The sequence below is a fragment of the Rhamphochromis longiceps genome, linkage group LG14 (assembly GCF_057381845.1).
Source record: "Rhamphochromis longiceps isolate RC_006_pf linkage group LG14, R_longiceps_female_GT1.1, whole genome shotgun sequence".
Lineage (NCBI taxonomy): Eukaryota > Metazoa > Chordata > Actinopteri > Cichliformes > Cichlidae > Rhamphochromis > Rhamphochromis longiceps.
The window spans coordinates 12,768,313-12,795,395 of NC_140570.1; the positions used below are offsets into that span (position 1 = coordinate 12,768,313).

The 27,083-nt window shown below is 43.3% G+C and overlaps 1 protein-coding gene and 2 long non-coding RNA genes across 8 annotated transcripts in view; 2 read left to right on the forward strand and 1 right to left on the reverse strand.

Moving 5' to 3' along the window:
• Nucleotides 1–26,851, reverse strand: part of LOC146653725 (von Willebrand factor A domain-containing protein 5A-like) — a 30,198-nt gene extending 3,347 nt beyond the window's left edge. For 3 of the 6 annotated variants that reach the window (XM_085380029.1, XM_085380028.1, XM_085380025.1), the window contains exons 1-15: nucleotides 7,764–7,947; nucleotides 7,129–7,176; nucleotides 6,804–7,006; nucleotides 6,492–6,714; nucleotides 5,134–5,300; nucleotides 4,936–5,050; nucleotides 4,628–4,803; nucleotides 4,447–4,535; nucleotides 3,638–3,782; nucleotides 3,185–3,264; nucleotides 2,995–3,109; nucleotides 2,724–2,882; nucleotides 2,521–2,624; nucleotides 2,179–2,387; nucleotides 1,424–1,492 (exon numbers count right to left, since the gene is read on the reverse strand). In XM_085380029.1, coding sequence (XP_085236155.1) covers nucleotides 1,424–1,492; nucleotides 2,179–2,387; nucleotides 2,521–2,624; nucleotides 2,724–2,882; nucleotides 2,995–3,109; nucleotides 3,185–3,264; nucleotides 3,638–3,782; nucleotides 4,447–4,535; nucleotides 4,628–4,803; nucleotides 4,936–5,050; nucleotides 5,134–5,300; nucleotides 6,492–6,714; nucleotides 6,804–7,006; nucleotides 7,129–7,168 — 1,894 coding nt within the window. In that variant the 5' untranslated portion in view covers nucleotides 7,169–7,176; nucleotides 7,764–7,947. Of the gene's footprint in view, nucleotides 1–1,423; nucleotides 1,493–2,178; nucleotides 2,388–2,520; nucleotides 2,625–2,723; nucleotides 2,883–2,994; nucleotides 3,110–3,184; nucleotides 3,265–3,637; nucleotides 3,783–4,446; nucleotides 4,536–4,627; nucleotides 4,804–4,935; nucleotides 5,051–5,133; nucleotides 5,301–6,491; nucleotides 6,715–6,803; nucleotides 7,007–7,128; nucleotides 7,177–7,763; nucleotides 7,948–25,242; nucleotides 26,751–26,779 lie in introns of those variants that run through there. The other 3 variants (XM_085380027.1, XM_085380026.1, XM_085380030.1) reach the window with 3 other exon arrangements.
• On the forward strand, nucleotides 8,402–9,087 carry LOC146653726 (uncharacterized). Its single transcript, XR_014907146.1, has 3 exons — nucleotides 8,402–8,425; nucleotides 8,573–8,647; nucleotides 8,868–9,087. It is a non-coding gene; the product is annotated as an uncharacterized LOC146653726 (long non-coding RNA).
• Nucleotides 15,790–16,900, forward strand: LOC146653727 (uncharacterized). Its single transcript, XR_014914778.1, has 3 exons — nucleotides 15,790–15,813; nucleotides 15,961–16,035; nucleotides 16,256–16,900. It is a non-coding gene; the product is annotated as an uncharacterized LOC146653727 (long non-coding RNA).
• Nucleotides 26,852–27,083: the final 232 nt, after the last annotated feature.

The window sequence follows — 27,083 nt, forward strand, 5'->3', positions numbered from 1 at the left end:
AGCACACACACTTATAATTCTACTCCCAATGAAAACACAAGTAAACATTTTTCTTTCATTGCATGCAAAATTTAGTAGAAGCTTAACTGATGTGGGATCTCATTTTACTTGTCTGACGAGAATTTGTCAGCATGAGCAAATCATCTGACGTTATATAACTCAGACTAACTCGGTCTGTGTCAGCAATCCCAAAACTAACTACCAGAAAACAAAAACCCACCCTAGACTGAAGAAGTCACTTGGATGAGTGATCAAACATTACTCCCACTGAAAACGCTTCATCCAGTGAACTTTACCGTATTTTCCGCAATCTAACGCGCACTTAAAATCTTTTAATTTCTCTCAAAAATCGGCAGTGTGCCTTATGTATGAATTCTGGTTGTGCTTACCGACCTTGAACTGATTGTACACGGCTCAAAAATCAGTCAAAAATGTCTTCGTGCGACATTGGTAACCTACAAAGCCGCACTGCTTGATGGATTGTCGGAGCATTACGGCTGCCTACTCAGGAGCCTCGCGGAGTAATCTGGGTCCAAAACTCTGTCCTCTTCAGGTCCCAAAGTCAAACGAAGACTGCAGCATCACTGAGAGCTAAAAACTGCCTGAACGCTTTCATTCTTAATAAAATGATCAGCGTTGCTGCTTTTCCAGGTGTAACAATTAAGTTTAACACCCAGGCATCCATGAAAACAGAATTCATGAACTTTCTGAAAAAATTTAAACGTAAAGCTTTGCTATCAGTTCCAACATAAATGAAGACAGAAAACTAAACAGCAATAACTTTTGTACGGTTACTGAAGTTGGGCTAGCTGGTATATAATGATGTGCTAAGTGATTGCTAGCGACACAGCTATGTTAGCATAACATAAACACAGTGAAGCTGGAGGAGGAACACTAACTTTTGTCTACTTGATAAAAGTTAAAGTGAGGGTTAGGGACAAATGCAGTCAAATGACAGGACGCTGAAAACGGACCAAACTTCAGTGCTTAATGCATCTTATAATCCAGTTCGCCTAATGGTCTGAAAAATACGTTACTTTCAAGCTCCCAGGCCTCTGGAAGAGGATGTGAGCTTGAAGGACAGACTCTCCGCAGGGGCAATAGGTGAATTCTTTATATATTTTGTGTGTCAGCGTGTGTGTGTACTTTTACTTTTAAAAGGGAGTTTTTCCTCCCAGTCGCCAAAGCGCTTGCTCATAGGGGTCGTATGATTGTCGAAGTTCTCTCATTTTGTTTGTATTATTGTATACAAAAGGTATTTAAAAAAGTGCATTGAAGTGGTTTGAGTCATATGTATTTAATAGTCTCCAATTTGTTCTTATAACTAATTATTCTTTTTCACACACACACAAACACAAACACACACCTGTGATTGTAGAAGTACTCACACTGTGTTTGCAAAGGTAACAAACCTTGTACTCACCAGGTGAAAAACTGGAAATATTAGCTGTTAGACAGCAAGTGGTAGCAGCAAATCCCATTAGACCAGCCACTAATAAGATAAGATAAGATAAGATAAGATAAGATAAGAATGCCCCCATAACAATATGAAGTAGATAGGATTGCTTAGGGCTGCTCAATTAATCGAATTTTAATCACGATTACGATCTGGGCTTTCAACGATCATTAAAAATGACTGAGCCGATTATTAGCCCCTCCCTCGTGCTTTACTCTCGCGCTGCTCCGTGTGGCAAATCGAGCGCACCTCTCTGCATTTCGAACACGCCTCACAACAATTAAGAGGACCCGAGGGAAGCTCGGAAAGCTAAGCAGAAGTTATTTGGAGAGGAGAGTGACTGCCGTTGGTTGAAAAGAGAGGTAAAGAAAACTTCAGTGGTGTTGAAACATTATGGGTTCGCGGAGTCAGACGTGGATCAAGTAGACACAGTGTGTAAACTTTGCTATGGTGTCGTAGCTGCACCACAGAGCAACACTGCAAAGTTCACTAAACATAGATGTTTACATTTTTCATTTATTTTTTATATTGCAAACATTTGCACTGTTATCAGTATTTGCACACTATTTTATATTATTTTTTGACAATCTTTAAAGTCATTATTCAATACATTGTTATTGTTAAATAAATATCGTCAAATAATCGAGATCTCAATTTCAGTGAAAATAATCGCGATTATCATTTTTGCCATAATCGAGCAGCCCTAGGATTGCTCATTATACTTGGAATATCTCGGTGCAGAAGAGGTCCTTGAATCTCCTTGTTGTTGTCTTTATTGACAGCAATGAAAGCAGTGAAAGAACTGCTCACTCCTGATTGGACACTCAGCTGCACCACCTTCTTTTTTACTTCTTCTTTTTCCTCATTGTTTTCTGCTTCCATCTCTAGCAAGCAAATAAGAGTCCGAGCAGCTAACCTGTGGACTATTAAGCTACAGACAAGAGAAAATATTGGTATGGTGACATGGTCACAATGACCAATATTTTTTAGATCATACAGACATAAAAAGTAAGCTTTTGTAAAGTAAATATGTAATTGTACCAGTGGATTAACAGCTCATTTACCCAGTGTCCTCTGCAGGTCTGAGACTGAAGTGCAGCTGGTTCTCAGAGGGATGACCTGCCAGGCTGTACTTCACCATCACACAGCCCTCTGCTGCCTCTGAGCTCTGACACAGAATTACAGTGTTAAACCAATTTCATTTTATTTCAAAACATGACAAGCATAAACACAGAGATTGTTCACTGTGAGAAGATGCTGTTCCTACCTGTCCAGTAAGCTGTGCATAAATCAGTGACCTTTTACCCTGGAAAATGGTTGTGATTGGTGGAGAGAGGACGGTGACAGTTGATCCCTTTGGTAAATCCCATGTAACAGAAACATCTTCCACAGCTGGCTGCAGAGCAAATCGCAGCGACTGCATCACCTGATGAGTATAAAAACCAAAATCATATCTTCCATCCAAACTAAAAACAAATAAAACAAACTAAAAACACAATTTTTTTTTTTACTGTAATTGTTATGAGTCATTGTCTTACTTTTGGTTGCATCCTGTCAGTCCCTGTGATGAACTGAGCGTGACCTCCTCCTTCCTTGGCCATCCCATTGATGAGAGCAGAGCTGGCCCCTTCCCCAATCCCAAAAGAGAAACACCTGCAACACAACAGCTGTTTTTAAAACACACAGGCATGGTACACGGCACATGTCATCATCTTTTTCTTGTTTTACCTGTGGGAGCCTGAATTCTTCTTCACCAGATCGATCACTTCTTTGGTGTTCCCCACCTCTCCATCAGTAAAGACAAACAGCTGGAGAGGAGAGTTTACACACAGTTTTTCATCTACACGGCCTGAAACACAACTCTCTGATATGTAATCAAGTATGCGGTCAGTAAACTGTTTTAACCAGTAAAAGAAAGAAAAGAAGAAGCTTTAAGCAAGAGTGAGAGGAACAGTAGGAACCACTCAACAGATCAACTCATGTATAATTAGCAGATTATATGAGATATGTTACGACTGATACAGGGCTTGGTTCATGGTCAACTTACATGTTGGAGTAATGAATGAGAAAAAAGGAAGGACAAAAGGATGACATCAAGGTGTGTGTGTGTGTGTGTGTGTGTGTGTGTGTGTGTGTGTGTGTGTGTGTGTGTGTGTGTGTGTGTGTGTGTGTGTGTGTTACCTGTCTAGGCTGAGTGGGAATGCAGGGCTGGCTGTAAATATGTTTGAGCGACTCCAGGATTTCTGTTCCTCCAAGATCAGCCTCCATCTGCTCAACTTTCTTCAGAGCCTCCTCCATGGTCTTCTCACCATACTCTACACTCTTACTGCCATGACAAACACACAAGTGAGATCAAACATAACCTGGAGTTTTGCAGAATCATCCAAAGGCAACATGTTGACTAACAGCAGGGAAGATATCTTATCACACATTTTGTCATGGTCCCCATGTCTGCCCGGCAGGCTCCACAAGGCCACATGTGTTTTTGTTTACATTCTCCTCTCTCCTTCCCGTCAGGGAGGAGCTCACTGCAGGCTCCCGCCCTTGGCACACAAACCTGCTTCTCGTCAGGCTCTAATTATGGGTTGGACTCTTAAGGCCAGGACGCAGACAGCCTCATCGCTGGATGATTGTGCTAGACAAGTCAGTGAACCTCAGCCTTGTATCTTTAAGCTCTGTGAACTTGCTGTGATCTCTGCGTAACCCCACTCTCTCCTGTGCACAGTTTCCCCGGACCTGTGACCAACCCGTTGTTTGAACCTTTGTAAAGAAGAGGAGCTAGCGTGTATGTGATTCCCTTCCCGGACTTCCCTTTTGGACCCAGGACCCCCACTATCACCTCACTGTATATATCTGCACCTGGTGACTTAAATAAACGTTGTTTCCACTGAACTCTGCTCTGCGCCTGAGTCCTACTACAACGCATGACACATTTACAGTAAAAAGTGACAGAAAAGTGATATCACTGAGATCATATGAATATAACTCACGGGAAGATGTGTTCATAACTGGACCCAAAACTGTAAATGTTGAAATAGCAGCCCATTGGTAAGCTCTTCAACAGGAGCAGCAGAGTGTCCTTCAGGGAAGAGAGAAAAGATGGTGAGGCCACTGTGTGAGAGGAACAATTTAAGGAATTATTTTGTAACACTAACACCACATCATAAATACCTTGGCACTGCTGATCCGAGTTTCCTGCTGCTCAGTGTTATTCGTAGCACAGTCCATACTTCCAGATCGATCCATTAAGAACACAAACTCTCCACATGAAGCCGTTGAAGACATCACAGACTGGGGGAACTCAGGGTACAGACTCACCATCACCACTGGATCACCCATCAGAGAGCCTGAAACACATGAAAAGGACAGAAAAATGTCAAGTTTACATTTTGTAATAGCTCCAACACAATTAACTTTTAGGTTGAAGAAGAACAATAGTTTTTATTTGCAAACTAATGACTTCTCTCATTTGCTCTCACCCGGCTCAGCAGAGGCCTGTCCTGCCTCCACCACAGCAGTGGGCTGGTGGGCGTCTTTGTAATAAATCAGCAGTTCAACATCTCTGTCAAACTTGTGTCCTGCAGCCAGCTTGACCTGCACACCACAAACACATTCATATTTATTCATCAGTAACAAGTAACAACCACACGCAGCAGACACATCAGCACTCTACCTACCGTGGCCTGGGTTTGATCAGTGTTGAGGTACTGCAGAGGGTCCAGGGAGCAGTTGGACTCTACTTTAGAGATTGGACGAGGAGAGGACACTCGGGCAGAAAAAGACAGACTGTAGGGCACCAGAGAGGCTGGAACAGAAGTCACCTGGACACCTGCACCTTCACTACCTGCACACAGCATCAGGTAAAATATGCTGTAATTAATGAGGTATAATACAATCAAATAATTTAGGCTGTAAAGACTCTGGTTCACATGGTAGTACAGATAAAATGAGGAAAGCATTTTGCTCAGGAAAAACAAAACTACTTTACAGCTGTTTTAATTCAAAACAATGAAAAAGTGACAGAAAAGGAATAACTTGACTTTTATGACCTACGGATGGAATAATGAACCATATCGGTAACAAAACACAAACATCATTTTTTGCCTATTCCTTCTTCAGAAAAAACAAAAAATCTGTTAGGGTGATATAAAATTTCATGTCAGCGAGAATTAAATAGTGTTAAGTATATAAACCTGTTTACTATCTAACTTTTGGAAAAAATAAGGGAAACTCCATATAAACACACTCAGTTAAAACCATTTACTGATATAAAATCATGACGAGAGGGAGAGTCTGTGTTTGCACACTGGATCAACCTACTTCCAAAAAAAATTATAATCTGACAAATGCAGTCCTGTCAAAACTAAACACACCAGTTCCAACAAGGTTTTATGAGGTGTTTGTGCTGATTGGTTTGGTTTTCTCTGACTGTGATGGTCAATCAGTCAAATATCTCCAGTTTTGGGTTTGTTTGTCAGAAGGGCATCTTTCAAGAAGTCTTGTGATTGGTTCAGGTGCAACTTTGAAAACATGCTGCCAATGTCTTTTTGAGAAAAGAAGTTTTCTCCTGCAACCCCTAAAAAATAAGCCACACTTGTTCAGTCTTATTCTAATACCTCGAAATCTAACATTTGATATGCTAGCTGAGGCCTGTAGAATCTGAGATACAGCTTTTGGGCTTTTTGTAATTTCTCTGAGGATGCACTAAAGCTTTTCACTGGACTGGAACATTTCTTTTTCACAGCTTTTTATATTTGGTAATCACAATGTGATGAGAAGTGAATCCTTTTTCTTGCAGAAAATCAAGTTGAAACTTGACCTAATTATCTTCCAGATTTTTCTCACAGTATGTGTTTTCCTGTATGTGGCAACAGTTTCATATCTGGTTCTGTGTTCACACCTTACAGTAACTGGCAAAGTTGGAAGATGGTTTTTTTGTGTGTTCTGTCAGTGGTGTGAAGGTTGGAAGGTGGTTCAAGACTTTCACTGATATAGTTTAAGCATTTCTGGTCCAAGTATTCTGAAGTTGTCCTACCCTGAGGTTGGTATCGAGGGTTGAGCACAGCAGGCAGACAGAACCTCAGACCATCATCAGCCTGCACAGCCAGCTCAGTGACGTACTCCAACCTGATGGAGGCGCTCTCTGCTGGAGGCAGACTGCCCACACGCAGAGAGAATATATCTGGACTCTCATCACTCTCCTCCAATAGGAAGGCCTGCTGACCGGAGCTCAGAGCATCATCATACTCCTCACGAGCCTGAAGCACAGGTGACAAATGTCAGTGACATTCACTGCGTTTATTTTGAAGCTCACTTATAATCAGGTTATATTTACTGTCCAGCTCACCTTCTGTTTCTCCTTCACCTCAGCTACAATCTGCGTCTGTCCAATCTGAGCACTGAAATGACAGACAGCAGCATCTCCAGGCAGAGGGAAGACAAAAACAGCCTCTAATGGTTTGTCCTCCTTGTTCTCATAGTTCAGAGTGGAGACCACTGTAGCCACATGGTCCCTCACCTCCAGCTCCACCTCAATGCTCTTCAGAGGAACTGATAGAAAAATAATATTAGAATAAATACAAACCATACATCAGGGTATTATTATGTGCCATTACAACAACAACAAAATCTACATTTGAAGTTGTTTTAATTAACTTCTTTTCCATCAGTACCTGGTTCCTTCTGAAGAGTTAGCAGACCACAGCAATCCATTATCTTACCTGTAAAACAAGAACACTTAATACTGAAACTTTTACACTTTACAAATACGGAACATTCAAAACATATAGCCGCAGTCAGAGAGAACGGGTATGTCGACCGTGGGAATAAACGTTCTCCGTTAACTACTTTCTTTTTTAGGCTCTGTGCCTAAAAAAAAAACCTTCATCAAATAAAGGAATCACTGTAAACATGGCGCTTCTGGTCGATTTTTAACCGAAACTCGTAACACAAATTGCTCCTGACCGATTTATGTTTTGAGTACAAGTTACTTTGGTGATGTAAGCAGCTAAAAGGAGAGTCACTATCGGGAACAGCTCGCTGACGCATTAATCAGAGTTTTTTGTAGAGGCCTCGGGTTTTGTTGCAGTCTTGTTTATTATTATAACCAGCCAAGCGTCCCTCTGACCGTGACTTTCACTTTCACATTAAACATGCCGTCTGTTGTATAACCCTGTGGACTTTCTCCACTGCATGACTGTAGACACACATAAACCGTGCATGATTCTGTGTGACAGCGCCCACATGACAGCGATAAGCTTTCAGGTTTTCCTGTCAGTCCAGCTGCTGTAATAACGGACAGACTTACCTCAAAGAATGTACTGATGTTTCCGGTACAGTTTTACTGCAGCCCCCTCCTCTAAATACGTGAAGAATGGTGTTAAAACACGTAATGTTTTCGCTAACAACACTGACCTAACTGAAACAAGACTGCCACCGGGTATGCTCGATTTTCTTGTACGAGAGCACCCAGTGGCGTAGTGATGTGTCGGTCGCGAACGAAACGGCTATAAGAGCCGATTCTTTGAAGTGAACGACGCGAGCCGACTCCTTATCGGGAGTCCTGTTTTTTTTCTTCCTTCTCTCACCCTCTCTATGGCACTTATTTCCACTTCCCTCCGCATGCGACCCTTGTGCTTTGCGCTGGGAAGAGGGGGGAGGGGCGGCAATCCGGTTGTTCAGTGATGATGTGACGAATCCTACTTCCGGGTCTAAAGTAGTCTGCGTTTAATATGGCTTTTGTGTTGTTAACACGTTTAATGTTATGTATTTTCTTCTATTTGATCTCAAAAAGCTCCTAAAACAGTCAGTGATCACTGTTGACCTCCCTCGGCTTTTATTACTGTAAATGCTGGCAAAGCCACTTTACTTTGCACTTTTATTTTGAAGAGTACCTTAGCACTTCCTCTTTTATTGTGTCAGACTTCCTGTTCTGTTCTCGGTGAGGCGACGCAAACATGTTGCTTCAGAGTGAGTAAAAGCGTTTGTTTTTGAGGGTACTCATGCAAAACTATGTGTTTTATTTATCTGTCACATGCTATAACTTTGAAAGTTTACTCAATGTGGTTGAATTCATTTTTATTGTGTATGCATGTCATTTGTTTGTGGTGTGGAAAGACTGGCTAAGAGATGTGCATGGAGGAGGTTGGCTAGCTGATTCAGCATGATTAGCACCCTTGGAAGCAGAAAGAGGTTGGTTAATGATTGCAAATGATTGTTTATGTATTTAAGAGACAGAATGGTTGTTGTTAATTCATTTTATTAAATGCTGTAACATAAGTAGTTTAAAAACTATTGATTTATGTCAATGTCACTATTTGAGTTAATCAAAATAATTTTCTATGGTAAAATGTGAACATTTCTGCACTTTTTACGTAAATGTTTAATGGTATTTGTTTGTGCATCTTTATAGTTTTCACGGTGCCATATTGTCGGTGGTTTAAAGAGGAGAGAATAAAGTTGCATCAGTCGAAGCTCTCTGCGTCACGAGTGGTAATTCCAAGTGGGCAGCTACAGTGAAAACTCTTTGACTGCAAGAGACCTGCCATCCCTGCAGAGATCCTGACACCATTTCATCAGAGATCCAGCTACCAACCTGTTACCAGCCAGCTGATTCCACTCGCAAGGTTAGAAAGAACAGCATACTAAAGCTCAAGACTCCAGATACTAAAAGAGACATTGACTACCAAGAAGAAACATGGGACTGCTTACACACATGCACAAGCTTAACGCATAACTAGAAAGTCTTTATATAATGTTACGAGGCCAAATTAATTCATGGACTGCCAACACATAATATTCCTGAATCTGGTTAATGTTTCTTGGTGAGCGAAATGTGTTTTTTGTGGAATAATAATTCACAGGATGTCTGTTTATGAAAAGGTTTAAAAGGTGAAGCTCATTAGCTAATTTATGAACATTTGTTGTTGCTGTCTTACGCTAAACATACCTTTGAATGTCCATAATCAGTAAATGTTTGACACAGCGTTACTCTGTGGTAAAGATTAACTACAGCTTTAAAGTATAGTCAGGCAGTAAGGCAATCAAAGCTACAATCAACTTAAGGCAGCTACGGAAACAAAATGTCACTACCAGAAGAGCAAACAGACAACCCCACAAGGACACCATGCGAATCCAGCTCATCAGAAGAAGAAACAGGCAACCCTACAAACGCACCATGCAAATCTAGCTCACGTGAGAGAAAATTAACAGAGAAAGGCCTAGAGATGCAAAAGCATGATATCAGAAAGCGTGAAAAATCATTCAACAAGACTTATGACTCTTGGAAGCTCGTAGCAAGGGAAACTAGAACAAAACTAAAATCCCTCTGCTCAGCAGAAGACCTCAATAAACTGCAGCAAAATATTGAAGCAAAGCACGACGCTGTAAGTTCACAGTATGAACCTATCCTGCGTAACAGTAACACCACACCTGACATTGTCAACAAAATGGACGCCTGTGTTACACTAACAAAGGAGGTATGTAACCTCATAAGTGACCGTCTAAAGACTGTTCATGAGGAATATAATAACCATCTTGAGAAAGAAAGAGTAAGAGAAGTGTTAAGCAAGAACGAATATAGGTCTGTTTTTGGCGACAGCATAACGGAAACTGCAAGCTCTATAGAGTTGTCAGAGCAATTGAGCCGTCACTCTGGCTCATCCTGTACCCGCAACAGTAGAGTAGATGCAGAAGCAGAACTTGCTGCCAAGCTGGAGCAATCAAAGGCTATGGAAGAAATTCAAGCACAGCAAGCACATCTTCACAAGTTAGAAAGTGAATGGAAACTCAAAGAGGCAAAAATGTTGTCAGAAATTAAACTAAAAGAGGTGGAAATGCAACAACAGTTGGAACAAGAAAGAGCAAAACTACAGCAGTTACAAGCAGACAAAGAAGTTGCTATAGCAATAGCTCGCGTGAAAGCGTACAACAGCCTTGAAGGGTTTGAGAACCACAATGGGGAAATTGATAGTAAAATTAGCTCTGCTTGCTACAGAAGGCAAATTGAACCTCAGCTGAATCCAAATGCCGCATCATTCCAACCCCACAAAGCAATTCCAGAAATGACAATGACCCAGGAGTCTGTTAGCTTAGCACAAGCAATCGCTAGCTCATTAAGTATGAATCGCTTGCCAGTCCCTGAGCCTGCCACATTCAGTGGGCACCCTTTGCAGTTTACCGATTGGAAAATGTCATTCATTAATCTGATTGACCGAAAACCCCTTCCAGCAAGCGAGAAGATGTTTTATCTGAAAAATTATCTCGCAGGAGAAGCACGCAAAGCGGTAGAAGGTTTCTTTTACCAAGATTCAGAAAATGCATACAAGGGAGCATGGAAAGTCTTAGAGGACAGATATGGGAACCCATTCATTATACAGAAAGCATTTCGTGATAAACTCACGAGATGGCCAAAAATCAGCGCAAATGACCCACTAGCACTACGAGAGTTTGGCGATTTCCTCAAAGGATGCTCTGAAGCAATCCCACATGTCAAAGGACTAGCTATCCTAAACGATTGTGAAGAAAATCACAAATTGCTCAAAAAACTGCCAGAATGGATCGTGCGCAAGTGGAGTCGAATTGTTGTAGATGAACTTGACGAATCTGGCACCTATCCAAATCTTGCATGCTTCACAGACTTCCTGAGTAGAGAAGCACGGATAGCTTGCAACCCGATAGCTTCTCCACTGTTTATCAATTTCAGACCTGTAGATGATCGAATCCCAAAGAGAGCCAAAGTCTTCAACACAAACAGGCAACCAAAGAGTTCCGCTCAAGAGAAACAAGACACAAACATTAGTAAACCAAAATCACCTTGTTCTGTTTGTAAAAGTGAAACTCATGGAATCTCAAAGTGTCTCATCTTCGCAGCTAAGAGTGTTGAAGATAAAAAGGCATTCATCCATGAAAACCAGCTCTGCTTTGGATGTTTAAGAAAAGGTCATATCACCAAAGATTGCAAAAGGCGACACACGTGCAACATTTGTGAACGTCGTCATCCAACCTGCCTGCACGAAAACAGGAAGCAAAGCCCTGCAGAAGCAGTAACAAATAGTTCCGCTCCCACAGAAGAACCTGCAAGCCAGGAAACACACAAGGTCATGTCTCATACATCAACACAACGCATTTCGGCTACCTCAAGTATTGTCCCAGTCTTTGTGTCTTCTGTACAAGAGCCACACAGAGAAATACTCACCTATGCATTGTTAGACACACAAAGTGACTCAACATTTGTCTTGGACGACATACTTGATAAGCTGAATGTGGATGTCCAACCAGTAAAACTGAAACTCAGTACAATGACGGCTATTGACACAGTCATCTCGAGTAAGAGTGTTCATAGTTTACAAGTTAGAGGACTCCACTCTGAGAGTTGTATCCAACTACAACAGGCTTATAGCCGCGACTTTATCCCAGTTGATAAGTCGTACATCCCAACGAAGGAAACAGCATTACTGTGGCCTCATCTCAGAAGCTTGGCAAATAAGTTGCCGCCTCTCCAAGATTGTGATGTAGGGCTCCTGATTGGATATGACTGTCCATCTGCGCTGGCTCCTCTTGAAGTCATCATAGGTGACAAGCATGAACCCTTCGCACAAAGGTCAGAACTAGGATGGAGAATAATTGGCTCATCAAATCCCCACCTAGACAGACAAGGAAACCAGAGCTTTGTGCATCGGCTCACAGTAAAAGAGTTGCCTGTTCCATCAGCGACAGATGTTCTAAAAGCCCTGGAATCAGATTTTGCTGAGAGAACCTATGAGAACAAATATGTGTCCCAAGAAGATGTCCATTTCATACAGTTCCTCAGTAATCACATCACACAAAGGGAAGACGGACATTACGAAATGCCTCTCCCTTTCAAAGGGAACAGCCCACCCAACCTGCCAAACAACAAGAGGTTAGCCACAGTACGTCTACAGTGTCTCAAGAAAAAACTAAAGGCCAACAAACAATACTACAATCAGTACCGAACATTCATGGAAGAAACCATCAACAGGGGTGATGCAGAGCCTGCTCCTATAGCATCTCAGGGGCAGACCGAGTGGTACCTGCCACATCATGGAATCTATCACCCCAGGAAGCCGGACAAACTAAGAGTTGTTTTTGATTGTTCGGCCAAATCCCATGGTGTCTCTCTAAATGATACCCTATTAACTGGACCTGATCTCATCAACCCTCTGGTTGGAGTGCTTTGCAGATTTCGGAAAGAAGCCGTGGCCGTAATCTGCGACATTGAAAGAATGTTCTATCAATTCGTTGTCACCCCTGAATCCAGAAACTATCTGAAATTCCTCTGGTGGAAAGAAGGTGATTTGGAGAAAGAACCTCAGGAGTACAGAATGGCAGTTCATCTGTTTGGAGCTGCATCATCTCCAGGATGCGCCAATTTCGGTTTAAAGCATCTTGCACGACAACATCAAACCGACTATCCTCTAGCATCAGCCTTTGTGGAGAAAAACTTCTACGTTGATGATGGATTAGCCAGCGTTTCATCAGTTGAGGAAGCCAAAGAACTGATCATTCAGTCACAAGAGTTGTGCAGAAAAGGAGGCCTGCGCCTTCACAAATTCAACTCAAATGAAGAAGCTGCTCTCTCCAACTTAGACCCTTCTGAAAGAGCAGCAACCATTGAACCTCATGGGTTTGACCCATCCCCTTCAGAACGTGCTCTTGGCATTCAGTGGTCGATAAAGGAAGACACCTTCAGCTTCAACACCAGCCTGAAAGATCAGTCTTCAACCCGCCGTGGTTGTTTGTCTGTCATTGCCTCACTCTACGATCCACTTGGATTTATCGCTCCATTCAGCCTAAGTGGAAAACATATCCTACAAGAGCTTTGTCACAGAGGCATTGGATGGGACGACCCACTCCCAGAAGATGTGAAGCCACGGTGGGAGAAATGGATAAATGGTCTTTTCAAGTTGAATGAGATCTCAATTCCAAGATGTTACCACCCACACGACTTCCAAAATATTGTCAGAGTAGAGCTACACCATTTTTCGGACGCCAGCTGCGTAGGATATGGTGCATGTTCTTACCTGAGATATAAAAATGACAAGGATGAGGTTCACTGCAGCCTTGTGATGGGAAAAGCAAGGGTGGCACCCTCAAAGGTCACAAGAATCCCGAGGCTTGAACTCGCAGCGGCGGTGGTTTCTGCAAAAGTAAACCACCGCTGAGCTTAAAGGCTGAGCTTGACATGAAAATTGATGATGAATTCTTCTGGACCGATTCCCAAGTGGTCCTTGGTTACATCAACAATGACGCTCACAGGTTCCACATATTTGTTGCAAACCGTGTTCAACTCATTAGAGACAACAGCAATCCCAATCAATGGTATTATGTGGACACCTCAGAAAACCCAGCAGATCATGCATCCAGAGGGCTTCATGTTTCAGACACCCACTCTACAAACTGGCTGCAAGGACCAAAGTTTCTCTGGGAACGTGAGTTACGTCTAACACCCAGCACTCCAGCTGAGTTACTTGTTGGTGATCCCGAAGTCAAGACAATTCAGGTGCTCGCAACTGACGTCAGTACCTTCAATGATATTCTCGATCGCCTGAATCAGTTTTCATCTTGGACAAAACTCATAAAGGTGGTTGCAAGAATCAAAAGACTGAGGTCTCAACAAAGGCATACTGAACATGCAACGATCGAGGAGCGTGAGAAGGCTGCTGAAGCAGTGATAAAGATCTTACAGCAGCACGCCTTCCCTCATGAAATAAAAACGCTTCAAGCCAAAAGGGACCTTCCAAACTCAAGCTCTCTCTTCAGTCTTGACCCCATCTGGTCTGATGGACTCTTGCGTGTTGGTGGGAGATTAAATTGGTCGTCTCTTTGCCACAAAGTGAAGCACCCACTCATCTTACCAAGCAACAGTCATATAACCAAGCTCATTGTGTCCCACTACCATGCTAAGACATGCCATCAAGGTCGAAGCCAGACACAAATGGAGCTTAGAGCAAATGGATTCTGGGTCATTGGTGGGAGCAAGCTGGTGGCCAAAATGATACACACCTGTGTGCTTTGCAGGAAACTTCGACGACCTACAGAGAGCCAACGAATGGCTGAACTCCCTAAAGAACGTCTTGAAGCCTCAGCATCCTTCACATTTAGCGGCATGGACTGCTTTGGCCCGTTCATTGTGAAGACAGCACGCAAAGAGCACAAAAGATATGGTCTGATTTTCACGTGTCTGTATTCAAGAGCTGTCCATATTGAGATGCTTGAAGATTTGTCAACAGACTCTTTCATCAATGCATTGAGATGCTTCATCAGCCTTAGAGGAGCTGTCCAACAATTACAACCAAGCCTTGCGACCAAGGTTCCAACTTTGTTGGTGCTAGGAACGAATTCAAGGAAGCACTTAAGCAATGCGACGCCAAGCAATTGGAGACCTTCTTATCTGAAAAACAGTGCGAATTTGTCTTCAACGCCCCTTCTGCCAGCCATGCAGGAGGTGTCTGGGAAAGGCAAATAAGAACGGTTAGGAATGTGTTGAATGCTACCTTCGCACAGTGCCCAGGTTGGCTTGATGATGCCTCCCTCAGAACGCTGCTATATGAAGCCATGGCTATTGTCAACAGTCGCCCATTATCAGTTGATGGAATCAATGATCCTCATGCACTGGAACCTTTAACGCCGAATCATCTCATCATGATGAAAACAAAGGTTGCTCTTCCACCCCCGGAGTGTTCGTGAAGGAAGATGTGTATGCTACAAAAAGATGGAGAAGAGTCCAATATCTTATTGAACAGTTCTGGGGCCGCTGGAAAAGAGAGTATCTGCTCAACATATCAACAAGGCAAAAATGGCACTTACCTCGGCGTAACCTCAAGGTCAATGATATCGTTGTTATCAAGGACGACAACCTCCCACGAAACCATTGGCAGCTAGGTCGAGTTGTGGAGACCTTTCAAGACCATGATGGCTTGAGTCAAAGTACGAGTTGGGGAGAGAAAGCCTCAAAGAAAGCAAGATGCCCCTTCTAAACCTTCAGTAATTGAGAGACCAATCCAAAAACTAGTACTACTCCTTGAGAATTAAATAAAACAAAATATGTTAAGGCAATACTAGTTGTGTTTATACACTACCTTAATCCATTAAGTATACTTACCTGTATAACTCTGATAGTTCAATTCAGTCATTTATTAGTATAAGAAATCCTGTACAATTCACTTGCTTTGTGAATTTGTTCGTTCATTGTATCAGGATTTGGTGGGAGTGTAAATGCCGGCAAAGCCACTTTACTTTGCACTTTTATTTTGAAGAGTACCTTAGCACTTCCTCTTTTATTGTGTCAGACTTCCTGTTCTGTTCTCGGTGAGGCGACGCAAACATGTTGCTTCAGAGTGAGTAAAAGCGTTTGTTTTTGAGGGTACTCATGCAAAACTATGTGTTTTATTTATCTGTCACATGCTATAACTTTGAAAGTTTACTCAATGTGGTTGAATTCATTTTTATTGTGTATGCATGTCATTTGTTTGTGGTGTGGAAAGACTGGCTAAGAGATGTGCATGGAGGAGGTTGGCTAGCTGATTCAGCATGATTAGCACCCTTGGAAGCAGAAAGAGGTTGGTTAATGATTGCAAATGATTGTTTATGTATTTAAGAGACAGAATGGTTGTTGTTAATTCATTTTATTAAATGCTGTAACATAAGTAGTTTAAAAACTATTGATTTATGTCAATGTCACTATTTGAGTTAATCAAAATAATTTTCTATGGTAAAATGTGAACATTTCTGCACTTTTTACGTAAATGTTTAATGGTATTTGTTTGTGCATCTTTATAGTTTTCACGGTGCCATATTGTCGGTGGTTTAAAGAGGAGAGAATAAAGTTGCATCAGTCGAAGCTCTCTGCGTCACGAGTGGTAATTCCAAGTGGGCAGCTACAATTACCACTAATCATTTATTTAAGCTCAGTTTTTAAAACCTTAGGATGTAACTACAGCCCAGCCCATGCAGCAGTATATGAATGACTAACCTCGTATTGTGGATGGATTATCTCAGTTGTTCTCCTGGCTGAAGTTTGGTCCTTTTACAGCATCCTGCCATGCAATTACATTTTTTCCTGACCACCGAGAACACTCACGGTAACTTTTATCGAGTGGAAAAAAAGTTAGCTTGTTTATATTATGCTAACATAGCTGTGTCGCTAGCGGTCACGTAGCACATCATTATATACCAGCTAGCCCAACTTCAGTAACCCTACAAACGTCACTGCTGTTTAGTTTTCTGTCTTCATTTATGCTGGAAGTGATAACAGAGCTGTACGTTTTAATTTGTTTCCAAAACCCCGCAGTCAGGACATGCTATATTGTATTTAGATAGAAGCTAGCGAGCTAACTCCCTGCTAACTTCTAACTCCGTTAAATGTCATAAATTCCGTTTTCATGGATGCCTGGATGTTAAACTCAATTGTTACACCTGGTAGAGCAGAACGCTGATCATTTTATTAAAGATGAAAGACTTTAGACAGTTTTTCAACTCTCAGTAATGCCATAGTGATCGTTTGATATATCAAATCAAATCAAATCAAATCACTTTTATTGCAGCGGAGTTTAGACCCAGACACGGCTAGTGACGTCAGACTGAACAACCGGATAGCACAGGAGAGAATATTGTCGTGTCCAAATTCATGGGCTGCATCCTCCTGAGGACGCATTTGTAGACCGATTACGTCACAGCGACGCACCGAAGGCTGTCCAAATTCGTAGACTCCTCCGAATGCAGCCTACAAATGCCTCCTCCTTTTCCCCGAATTTGAAGGATGGGTCAGGTGTGTCCTTCATGGCCTACCATATCCCAGAATTCATAGCGCGGCCCAGCCAAACTCCAGTTTCCAACAATGGCGGCCGCTACTAAGTTTTAAAATTACTCATACTAATCTTTCTGGGTCACAAAATAAACTTTTAACATATTTTCAGGCGAGAAAGTAGCTGTGTAAACATCAAATATCTGCTCGGTTTATCAAGATATCGCATATTTGCAAAAGTGCTTCGACGTTTTCGGAGACGTCTGCTACCCACCAGCTCGACAGCTAGCCGGGAGCTCGAGTGTTACTGATGCGGCCGAGAACGGCACAACTCCCGGCACATCATTTTCAGATCACCGCGGACTTTCGCTGCTCGGGTTAAACGTAATATATAAGTCACTTAGACAACCTAAAAATGTTATTGTTGGGCTTTTTTCAGTGTTTTGTTTGTTCGTGAGTAAATCGGTTTGGCTGAGATTAAAGTTATTAGATTAGATTAGATAAAATAAAACTTTATCAATCCCCCGGGTGGGTTCCTCCTTGGTTTTTACACAGCTGACTAAACATCAAACAGGAAACTGATTAAACAGAAGTATGAGACAGTCGAGAATTTACGCCAGTGTCGTTATATTTTAGATAGCAAGGAGCAGACGGCTGAGTTTATTAAACTTCACAGAGACAGCGGTGACGCTAATCAGAAGGCTAGACCGTCCAATTCCACTGCCGTTTACTTCCGGCCTACCCGACCTTCTGAGGACCCGGCCCACGTAGACCGCGAAGGCCGGGTCCTCAGGAGGATGCAGCCCATGAATTTGGACACGACCTATGTCTGTGAAGGTTCTTAGTCATCCAGGTCATTGTAGTCAAAGGAGCTTGCAAAGAAAAGTGTCTGTACTCCTTTAAGTTGCTTGAAGACGTTTCACCTCTCATCCGAGAAGCTTCTTCAGTTCTAAGGTCAAATGGCGGAGAGTCCCAGATTTAAACCCAGTGGGAGTGTCCCTCTTTGGGGGGATACAGTGGGAGTGTCCCTCTTTGAACCTTTGTAAAGGTGTTCATACACTCCTGTTTCACACATCCTGTCTACAGAAAGAGGGTGGCATGGAAATCAAATAGGGTGGCAAAATCAAAGCCATTTCTTCTATGCTGGTGTTACTGTGGGATCCCAGAGTGGGAATGGCCACATTAATATTATTCTGTGTAAAACACGTGTTATGGGACATGTTTCATTAATATATGTATTTATTTTCAGTTTCTTTAAAAGAATAGAAATCCATAGTCATTTTATGTTGGAAAGCAGTGGGGGCAGAACGTTGGTGGTTCAATACTTTTGACCATAACATCCTATTAGAGCGATTAGAGCATGCTGTAGGTCAGGGGTCACCAACACGGTGCCCGCGGGCACCAGGTCGCCCGCAAGGACTACATGAGTCGCCCGCGGGCCTGTTCTAAAAATAGCTCACCATAACAACTTACCAGTTAGCTGCATCTATTTTTATTTTTTCTTGCTATTTTTTTTAAAATCACAATTGCATTGGGGTCAATTTGTTAGAGATAATATATATATATATATATATATATATATATATATATATATATATATATATATAAAATGTTTATTATTAAATATTAGATCAACGCTAGCTGGTCTCCACGGAAACAGTTGCCGTGAACACCAGCAAAGGTGAAGAGATGAGGAAAACATGGCGGAAAAAAGAAAGAAAATATATCATTTTCACAGTGAATGGGAGGAAGAGTTCTTTTTTATCACTGTGAAAGATTCATGCGTGTGTCTCATTTGCGGGGCGACTGTGGCTACGGCAAAGCGGCATTTGCGCAATCTCTCTAAAGTTAGAAATATCCTGTCTCAGAGTGACGCTGAAAAACTAGTTCATGCATTTATTACTTCCAGGCTGGACAACTGCAATTAGTTATTATCAGGATGTCCAAAAAACTCGCTGAAAAGCCTTCAGCTAATCCAAACTGCTGCAGCAAGAGTACTGACAGGGACTAGAAAGAGAGAGCATATTTCTCCTGTTTTGGCTTCCCTTCATTGGCTTCCTGTTAAATCCAGAACTGAATTCAAAATCCTGCTCCTCACATACAAGGTCTTAAATAATCAGGCCCCATCTTATCTTAATGACCTTGTAGTACCATATCACCCTATTAGAGCACTCCACTCTTGCACTGCAGGCCTACTTGTTGTTCCTAGAGTATTTAAAAGTAGAATGGGAGGCAGAGCCTTCAGTTTTCAGGCCCCTCTTCTGTGGAACCAGCTTCCAGTTTGGATTAGGGAGACAGACACTATCTCTACTTTCAAGATTAGGCTTAAAACTTTCCTTTTTGCTAAAGCATAAAGTTAGGGCTGGACCAGGTGACTCTGAATTCTCCTTATGCTGCAATAGACGTAGGCTGCCGGGGATTCCCATGATGCATTGAGTTTTTCCTTTCCAGTCACCTTTCTCACTCACTATGTGTTAATAGACCTCTCTGCATTGAATCATATCTGTTATTAATCTCTGTCTCCCACAGCATGTCTTTATCCTGTCTTCCTTCTCTCACCCCAACCGGTTGCAGCAGATAAATCCTGAATTGACTTTTAAATATAACTGTGTTTTGCCAGAAACGCCAGATTCTCAGATTAAAGCTCACAAAACTATTTCAACAACCACCAAACAGCAAATGAGAGCAGGTACACGGATTCCACACAAAGACGTAAACACAGAGCGGACCCGACGCATCAGAATCAGCTTTGTCTTTCTCGGCTTTCTCACCCGACGGCCCGTAGACGGACACGCTGTCGGAGCTCAGCGATTCTGATGCGTCGGGTCCGCTCTGTATTTACGTCTTTTTGCGCTACCTGAGCTACAGGTTTTGTCTCTCTCCAACCAAATTCACCGAGCCAGCAGCAAAAGAAGCAGCAAACTGCGCTTCACATTGTCATCATGAATTCACTCTGAGTTTTGCTGGTTTGCTTCCACCACGATAAAAATCACACCTAATGCACAGCTTGCTCTCTCTCTCTCCCTGTACTTCAAGAACAGTTTCCCGTCTCAAATCTCTGTTTTCTGCATTATTCATTTGCTTATTACCCACCAGTCAACAGTTGTTTACAGCACTGTCGGCCGCTGTCTTTTTCTTTTCTTTTTTTCACTTAAATGACCTTGGACAAGAAAGGCAATTTTTTTCTGTTGTTCAATACTGAAGTAATTTAAACTTTTTGAAATTATGCAAAATTGCAGAATATTGCAGAATATTTTTAAGATTATCTGCTATAAAAAGCCAGGCCAGAAAAATCTCCTTCATGTTTTTCTGTGTTTTATTCTCAGTTACTTTGACACAAAGGCATCTGCTGTGATGTTCACAATTCTGATGAAGTCTGACATGTATCCGTACTGATAAATGATCAGAATTATAATATTTCTGACTGTCTGAGGCTAAATTGAATCGAATCAGGACTTTGAGAACTGGAATCGAATGGATTATAGAAATCAGTGATGATACCCAGCCCTAGTGAGCAGCCTAGGCCTGAGAGAAGTGGATGTAGCTGCGGGTAATAAGAAAAGATGAAAATAACTATTGATAACTTTTTTGTTAAGTTAAAGCCTGATCCGTCTGAAATTCATAGCCAGTGCTCTGACACGGTGCCATCAATCTTTGAATGCTGAAAAAGCACAGTGTATCCAGAAAACACATTATATGCTGCAATAAATGCACTGCCCAAGTGTCCCCTCTCCCCACTGCCTTTCAGCAGCATGCAACAGCAAACAGGTCGTCAGAGGAGGCCGAGATGATGATTAAGTTTAACATTTTCTACAATATTGACAAAGCACTTTAAGCACAAGATTGTTAGTTTATAATTTAGAAATGAATATTATCTGTATGGACTGCAATTCCCTCCCAAAAAAGTGCACATGTAAAACTGCGGTGTTAAGCGATGCGGTTGAAAAATCTGAGTGCGCCTAATTTTTGTGCTGGTGCGCCTCGGTGCGCCCATGGCAAAAAGTTAGTCTAGAGCCCTGTCTGGACAATCAGCAGTGGTGAGCAACAAAGACTGTTTTTCTCATGCTCCTCCTGAACTCATGAACGTAACAAACAATAAATCCAACCCCTGTGAACTCCTGCTCTGAGGATTTAAGAACCTGTTTTCATTCTGTACAATCTGAACCCAGTGTTAAAATGACCAAGACTACTCTCCTTAAATCTGAGGGAAGAAATATTCAGACTGCTGTGAAATTTCCGGAGACTGCAAGTTCTGTTTCCAAGTCAGCTCAAAGGGAGGTGGTTAATGTTTCTAAGCCAGCCTTTCAGCCATGTACTTTTCAGCAGGGGCACAGGCAGTTGATAGGGACGGATATTGCAGGCTGTAACTTAAGCTCTCTGAAGGAAGAGGCTGTCTGTTCCCCAAGGACACTTAAGGACTCTAGTTGCCCCTTGCTACAATCTATTAAGATTGTGGCTCCTTCTAGGGACTGTTCTGTGTCCCAGTTGGATGTTTCTGAGGTTGCCCACTTTCCAAAGACTATATGCCCAGACCCAGTTGGCAATATTGTGCATTTTGAGACTGTTCCTGAGCTTCTCTCTCCTCCTGTTCCTGCTCCCAGGGCTGCTCGGGCCCAGCGTTCCCCTCCACCCGTTTCAGTTACTCGGGTGGGAGGGGCTGGTGTTCAGCTGGTGCCGGCACCCATTCCTGTGTCCGCTGGAGGCTCAGGTGAGCCCGTCCAGCAGTTTTTCTCATGTTCAGGAGGCTCAGGAGGATTAGCTCAGTCACCATCAAAACCACCATCACTACAACCTTTATTGCAGTCCTTAGCTCAGTCTTCACTTCCACCACAATCAGCCCCGCTACCTGTAGCTCAGTCATTACCACAACCACACTTACTACAACCTTTGTTAAAGTCCATAGCTCAGTCAGTAGCTCAGTTGGTAGCGCAATCATTAGCTTTGTCATCAGTTCAGGCTCCAGTGCTTTCACCCATCCAGTCAGCCACTCATCTACACCCTCAGCCAGGGGTCTCAATTACTTCTGGTCCTGAATCACGCCCTGCTGGAAGCTCGAGTGAGCCAATCCAGCACGTCGCGGCTCCCACGTCACTGTCAGTCTCCGCTGGCAGTTCTGGAGAACTGTTTCAGCCGTCCGTCTCTGCTGAAGGGTCCGAGGGACCCGTTCAGTTGCCTGTCTCCGCTGGAGGGCCCAGGAGGCCCGTCCAGGCATTTTCTGTTTTAGCTGGGGGTTCAGGAGAACCCAGCCAGCATCAAGCTTTGTCAGCTGGGGGTTCTGGAGAGCCTGGCCAGCATCAAGCTACGTTAGCTGGGGGTTCAGGAGAACCCCCGCTTTCCAGGCCTCTAGTTGGGCATCATGGGCGTCGAGGTCGGCCTCCAGACCTGCTCTGTCACTGCAGCTGGCCTCACGGCCGGCCTCCGGACCTGCTTTGTTGCCGCAACTGCCTTCCGTGTGGCCGGCCTCCTGAACTGTTTTGGCTCTTGTTCTGTCGACCTCTGGGTCGACCCCCTGAACTTTTCATGGACTTGTTAAGATCCGGTCTAGTTTTGTTTTGAATCGTTAATGTATTTTGGACGTGTGCTCCTTGTGTTTTGTTTGTGAAATTTGGGGGTGACATACACTCTTACACGCAACTCTCTCTGTGTCTCTCTCACACACACGTCCCACAAGAAGATTGTTATTTATGTATCTGTGCATTTTCTAGTACACACATGTTGAATAATTCATAGGACTTTGTACAAAATATAAATGTCTTCCATGTGTTATATTGTGGTTTGATGTTTGCATATGTGGATGTTTTGTTTCTCATTTTTTTGCTTCCCCCAGACTTGGGCTATTCCAGATGCTCACCTGAATGATAGAGAATAAAAAGAAGCCAGTTGCTGTTACAGGGGTTGGGTTCTTTGGTGTGTTTTGGTGGGTACACTCATGCTTTCATTAATAAAGATTACTAGATGATAAATATTTTTGCAGCCTCGTGCCATTTTGTTTGAACCTATACGTGACTGCTGGCCAAACTGATATAAATAGTAAGTGAAGTAAATAAAATGCCTGTGGCTTCTCAGGAAGTCCTGCATTTGGGTCCTGTTATTCACTCAAACCTGACAATAACACATCACCCTGTTTTATCCACAACTGTAAATTTTCGGAGACATCCTGTTACATTTACTGAGATCAGCAACAGACTTTCTGAATTCAAACCTCAATACAAATGTGAAAATGACTCAGCTTTTTCTTTTTTTTTGTTTTTACAGCATTATGGACTATAAGTTAAAGCAATTAATGATGCAGTGAATGGTGGTGAAAGGGTTGATCTTTACACAGAGCACGTCTGTCCCTTTTTATTAGCCCATTACAATTATTCCCCCATCACTTTAAAAAGGCAACAAAACATGCATGTAACATTTCTTCAGAGATGTAATTCAGTTTTAATTATATAGCGCCAAATCAACACAACAGTCACTTCAAGGTGCTTTATATTGTAAGGTAAATACACTAAGTAATACAGAAAAAAACCCAACAATCAAATGATCCTCTTTGAGCAAGTACCTGGCAACAGTGGGAAATAAAAACTCCCTTTTAACAGGAAGAAACCTCTGGGAGATCAAGGCTCAGGAAGGGGCAGCCATTTGCCACAACTGGTTAAGGGAGAGGGGAGCAGGACAAAAGAAACACACTGTCATGGTCTGCGGTGGGTGGCTGGAATTTCCATAAGGCTCCTGAACTGACCTGGGATCCGCCCCTGGGCAGGGCCAAGTCCAGCTCCTGCACACCTGGAGCCTATTGCAGGCAATCAAGCCAGAGGGATTTAAACCACACGTTGATGTTCAGTCACTGTCAGTTCGTCATCAACACATTTGCTGTATTCACCTTGGCTCACGCGCCACCGCCGGGCTCAGGATACCAAGCAATCATTCTGAAAATCTCTCTGTGCCTCACCTGCCTGCCCTCCTGCCATCACACTCCATCTGAAGCCCCGGATCTCAGGCCAGCCTTTCCACGCCACTCAGCCTCCCCCTGGATTCTCATCACCCCCCTCTCAACACTCCATGTCCCCTACTGCAAGTAAGAATTGCTACTCTTACAACTGGCCACTTCAGAGCTGCCTCCACTACCTCCCTAACTCCTCTATCTTCTCTCTTCAGTGTGACTGTTCGCATGATAAGGTGGGGCCAGGTTTCACAATGAGCTCACCCGAAGCTCTGGCTGATTGGGACCCACGCCCAGTTTCACACCTTGGCTCAGGCGATTAGAGGATCATCAGGGGGTCCTTTGTCCCTCTGTGGGGGGTTTCTCCCACTAGGTTTATATCTGGGACTCTCCACCATTTGACCTTAGAACTGAAGAAGCTTCTCGGATGAGAGGTGAAACGTCTTCAAGCAACTTAAAGAAGTCCAGACGCTTTTCTTTGCAAGCTCCTTTGACTCCACGTCTTATTGGTTTTTTTTTGTCTTTGCTACGTTTTCTTTTTTGCACTTAAGCCTAATAAATTGTTACATCATCTGCTGTCTCTGCTCTGGGTTTCTGCACCTGAGTCCTGTTCAGTACAGGCCACTCGGCCCCGTGACAGTACCAACTGGCCAGAAAATGGACTCCGCAGACCCAGTACGTGCAGCAGTCTCCAAGCAGGGAGCCATTTTAGGGGCTCATGAGCAAGCGTTGCAGGCCCTCGACACCCGGTGCCAAGCCATAGGCGAGACTCAGGCTAAGATCTTAGCTTCCATGCAGGAAATTCAGTCAGCTGTTTCCTCTACTCCATGCCCGTCCTCTGCGTCTCCTGCACCCGTGGCAGAACCTCTCCAGTCTTCCCCAGCTCCAACCCCTTCAGGCTCCCTTTTTCGCGATGTTGCATTCCCAGAACCCGAGCCGTACTCCGGGGAGCAGGGTCGCTGTACTGCCTTTCTACTAAAATGTTCTCTCGCGTTCACGCATTCTCCCCATTCTTTTGCTAGCGATTCAGCTCGGGTAGCATATCTGGTGGCTAAGCTTCAGGGCAATGCACTGTTATGGGCTGAGGCTTACCTGTCGGCTCATCCGCTCCCAACCTGCTTGTATGATGATTTTCTGTGTGAGTTTAAAAGGACCTTTACTCATCCAGAATCTGAGGGCAGTTCTGATGAAAGGTTGCTTGGGTTACAGCAGGGGAGCCAGAGTGTCGCAGAGTTCATTATTGACTTCCGTACCGCAGCCGCTGAGGCCAATTGGCCCGATCATGCCCTTCGGGGAGTGTTCTGTCGCGGCAACACACCAACCAGGACCCAAGCCCCCGAGGCCCGGCTCTCAGTTAAATACCTTCTCCAGGAACAAAAGGCAGTACACAGCTGTTTCATACCTTAAGGTTCACACTCCCTTGCTACCTCCCAGAGTCCTCGAAGAGACAAAAGACTCTTCGTGTGGAGTGTCTGCTCCCCCCAACTTCCTTACTACACCCCCACCATTTGTCTTACTGTATGGGTGTCAGACATGTTTAAATCCAGTGGCACCAAGGCATTATACAATAAGATAATGTGATTAATACATAACTAAAATAAATTCCTATACAATCCCACCCTTTGATTCTTAAATCAAGAATCACATTAATACCAGAATTTCTTTCCTGACATTGTGTATATCACATCAACATTATTGTACACTTAAAGGAGTTTCACACTGTGTATCCTCACTTCACTGTTCTCCCACCACCCTTTGTTCATCTTTAATCTTCCCCACAATCTTCCCCACAAGCACCGCAGCAATTTCCTAATGTTGTAAACCTTCTCAACATTTGGCAATAAACCCCATTCTGATTCTGAATCTAAGCTCTCACATGCAAATGGCAACAACAATGATACAGAGGAAAGGTCTTCTCCAGAGTGTCAAAGTACTTTGCATGGCAAAGTGAAACAGCATTAGGTGGTCATTCCCAGTCACGGTCATGGCTCCTGGTGTCTGTGCCATTTACAGAGTTATAATTCCAGTGCTGATCTCCCTCTGCGCTGTCACCTTTGGAGCTCAGCACGCTCTCTTCATCCCTCGATTTCTGTTCCAACGCGGCTGTAGATTTAAGGCAGAGCAAGTCGTACACTTTAGTTGTCTTCCTCAACGTCAACGTCGAAATCTCTTTCATTTTATTTAAGATTTTGCTGTGCGAAATCTCCTCGTGACAATCCTTTGGAAGCCCAGTGGTGCAGCCCACTGTCGTTTGTCTGCTGTCCTGGAGATGGTTCCTGCTTCTCAATGGTCCTCTTGAAGCCTTCTCTCTAGCGATGTTCGATTCGTGAACAAATCGTTCAATACTCGAGAATCACTTTACTGACTCGTGAATCATGATTCACAAGCCAAACTGACTCACTGACTCATCCCTGTTTCTGTTAGCAAACTAATTCGCTTAGTAGAAATATATCTAGCTTATAATTAAAATTGTGGGGGGAGGGAACAACAGCCAGTTTCTTAACAAAAGCATTTCTGCTCTGAACTGGAAGAAAAAACCCTGAGTAGAAGCTCACATCAAGAAAATAGCTCCTCGGTTCACAGTAGCATCGCTCTGCTAACATGCTAACAACACATTTGAGCTACTCACCCCCTCCCTCCTGTGCTGAATCATAGAGCGAACGAATCACTCACTCACTCACTCACTCACTCACTCACTCACTCACTAACCCCCTCCCTCCTGTGCTGAATCTTAAGCGTAAGCGAATCACTCAGGACTCGCTCACCCCCTCCCTCCTGTGCTGAATCATAGGGCGAGCGAACGAATCACTCACTCACTCACCCCCTCCCTCCTGGCTCACAGCTTCTTCTTCTTCTTCTTGGTTGGCAACCGCATTACCGCCCCCTGGCTCACAGCTCAGTGGACATTTAGATGAGAAAATATATATTTAACA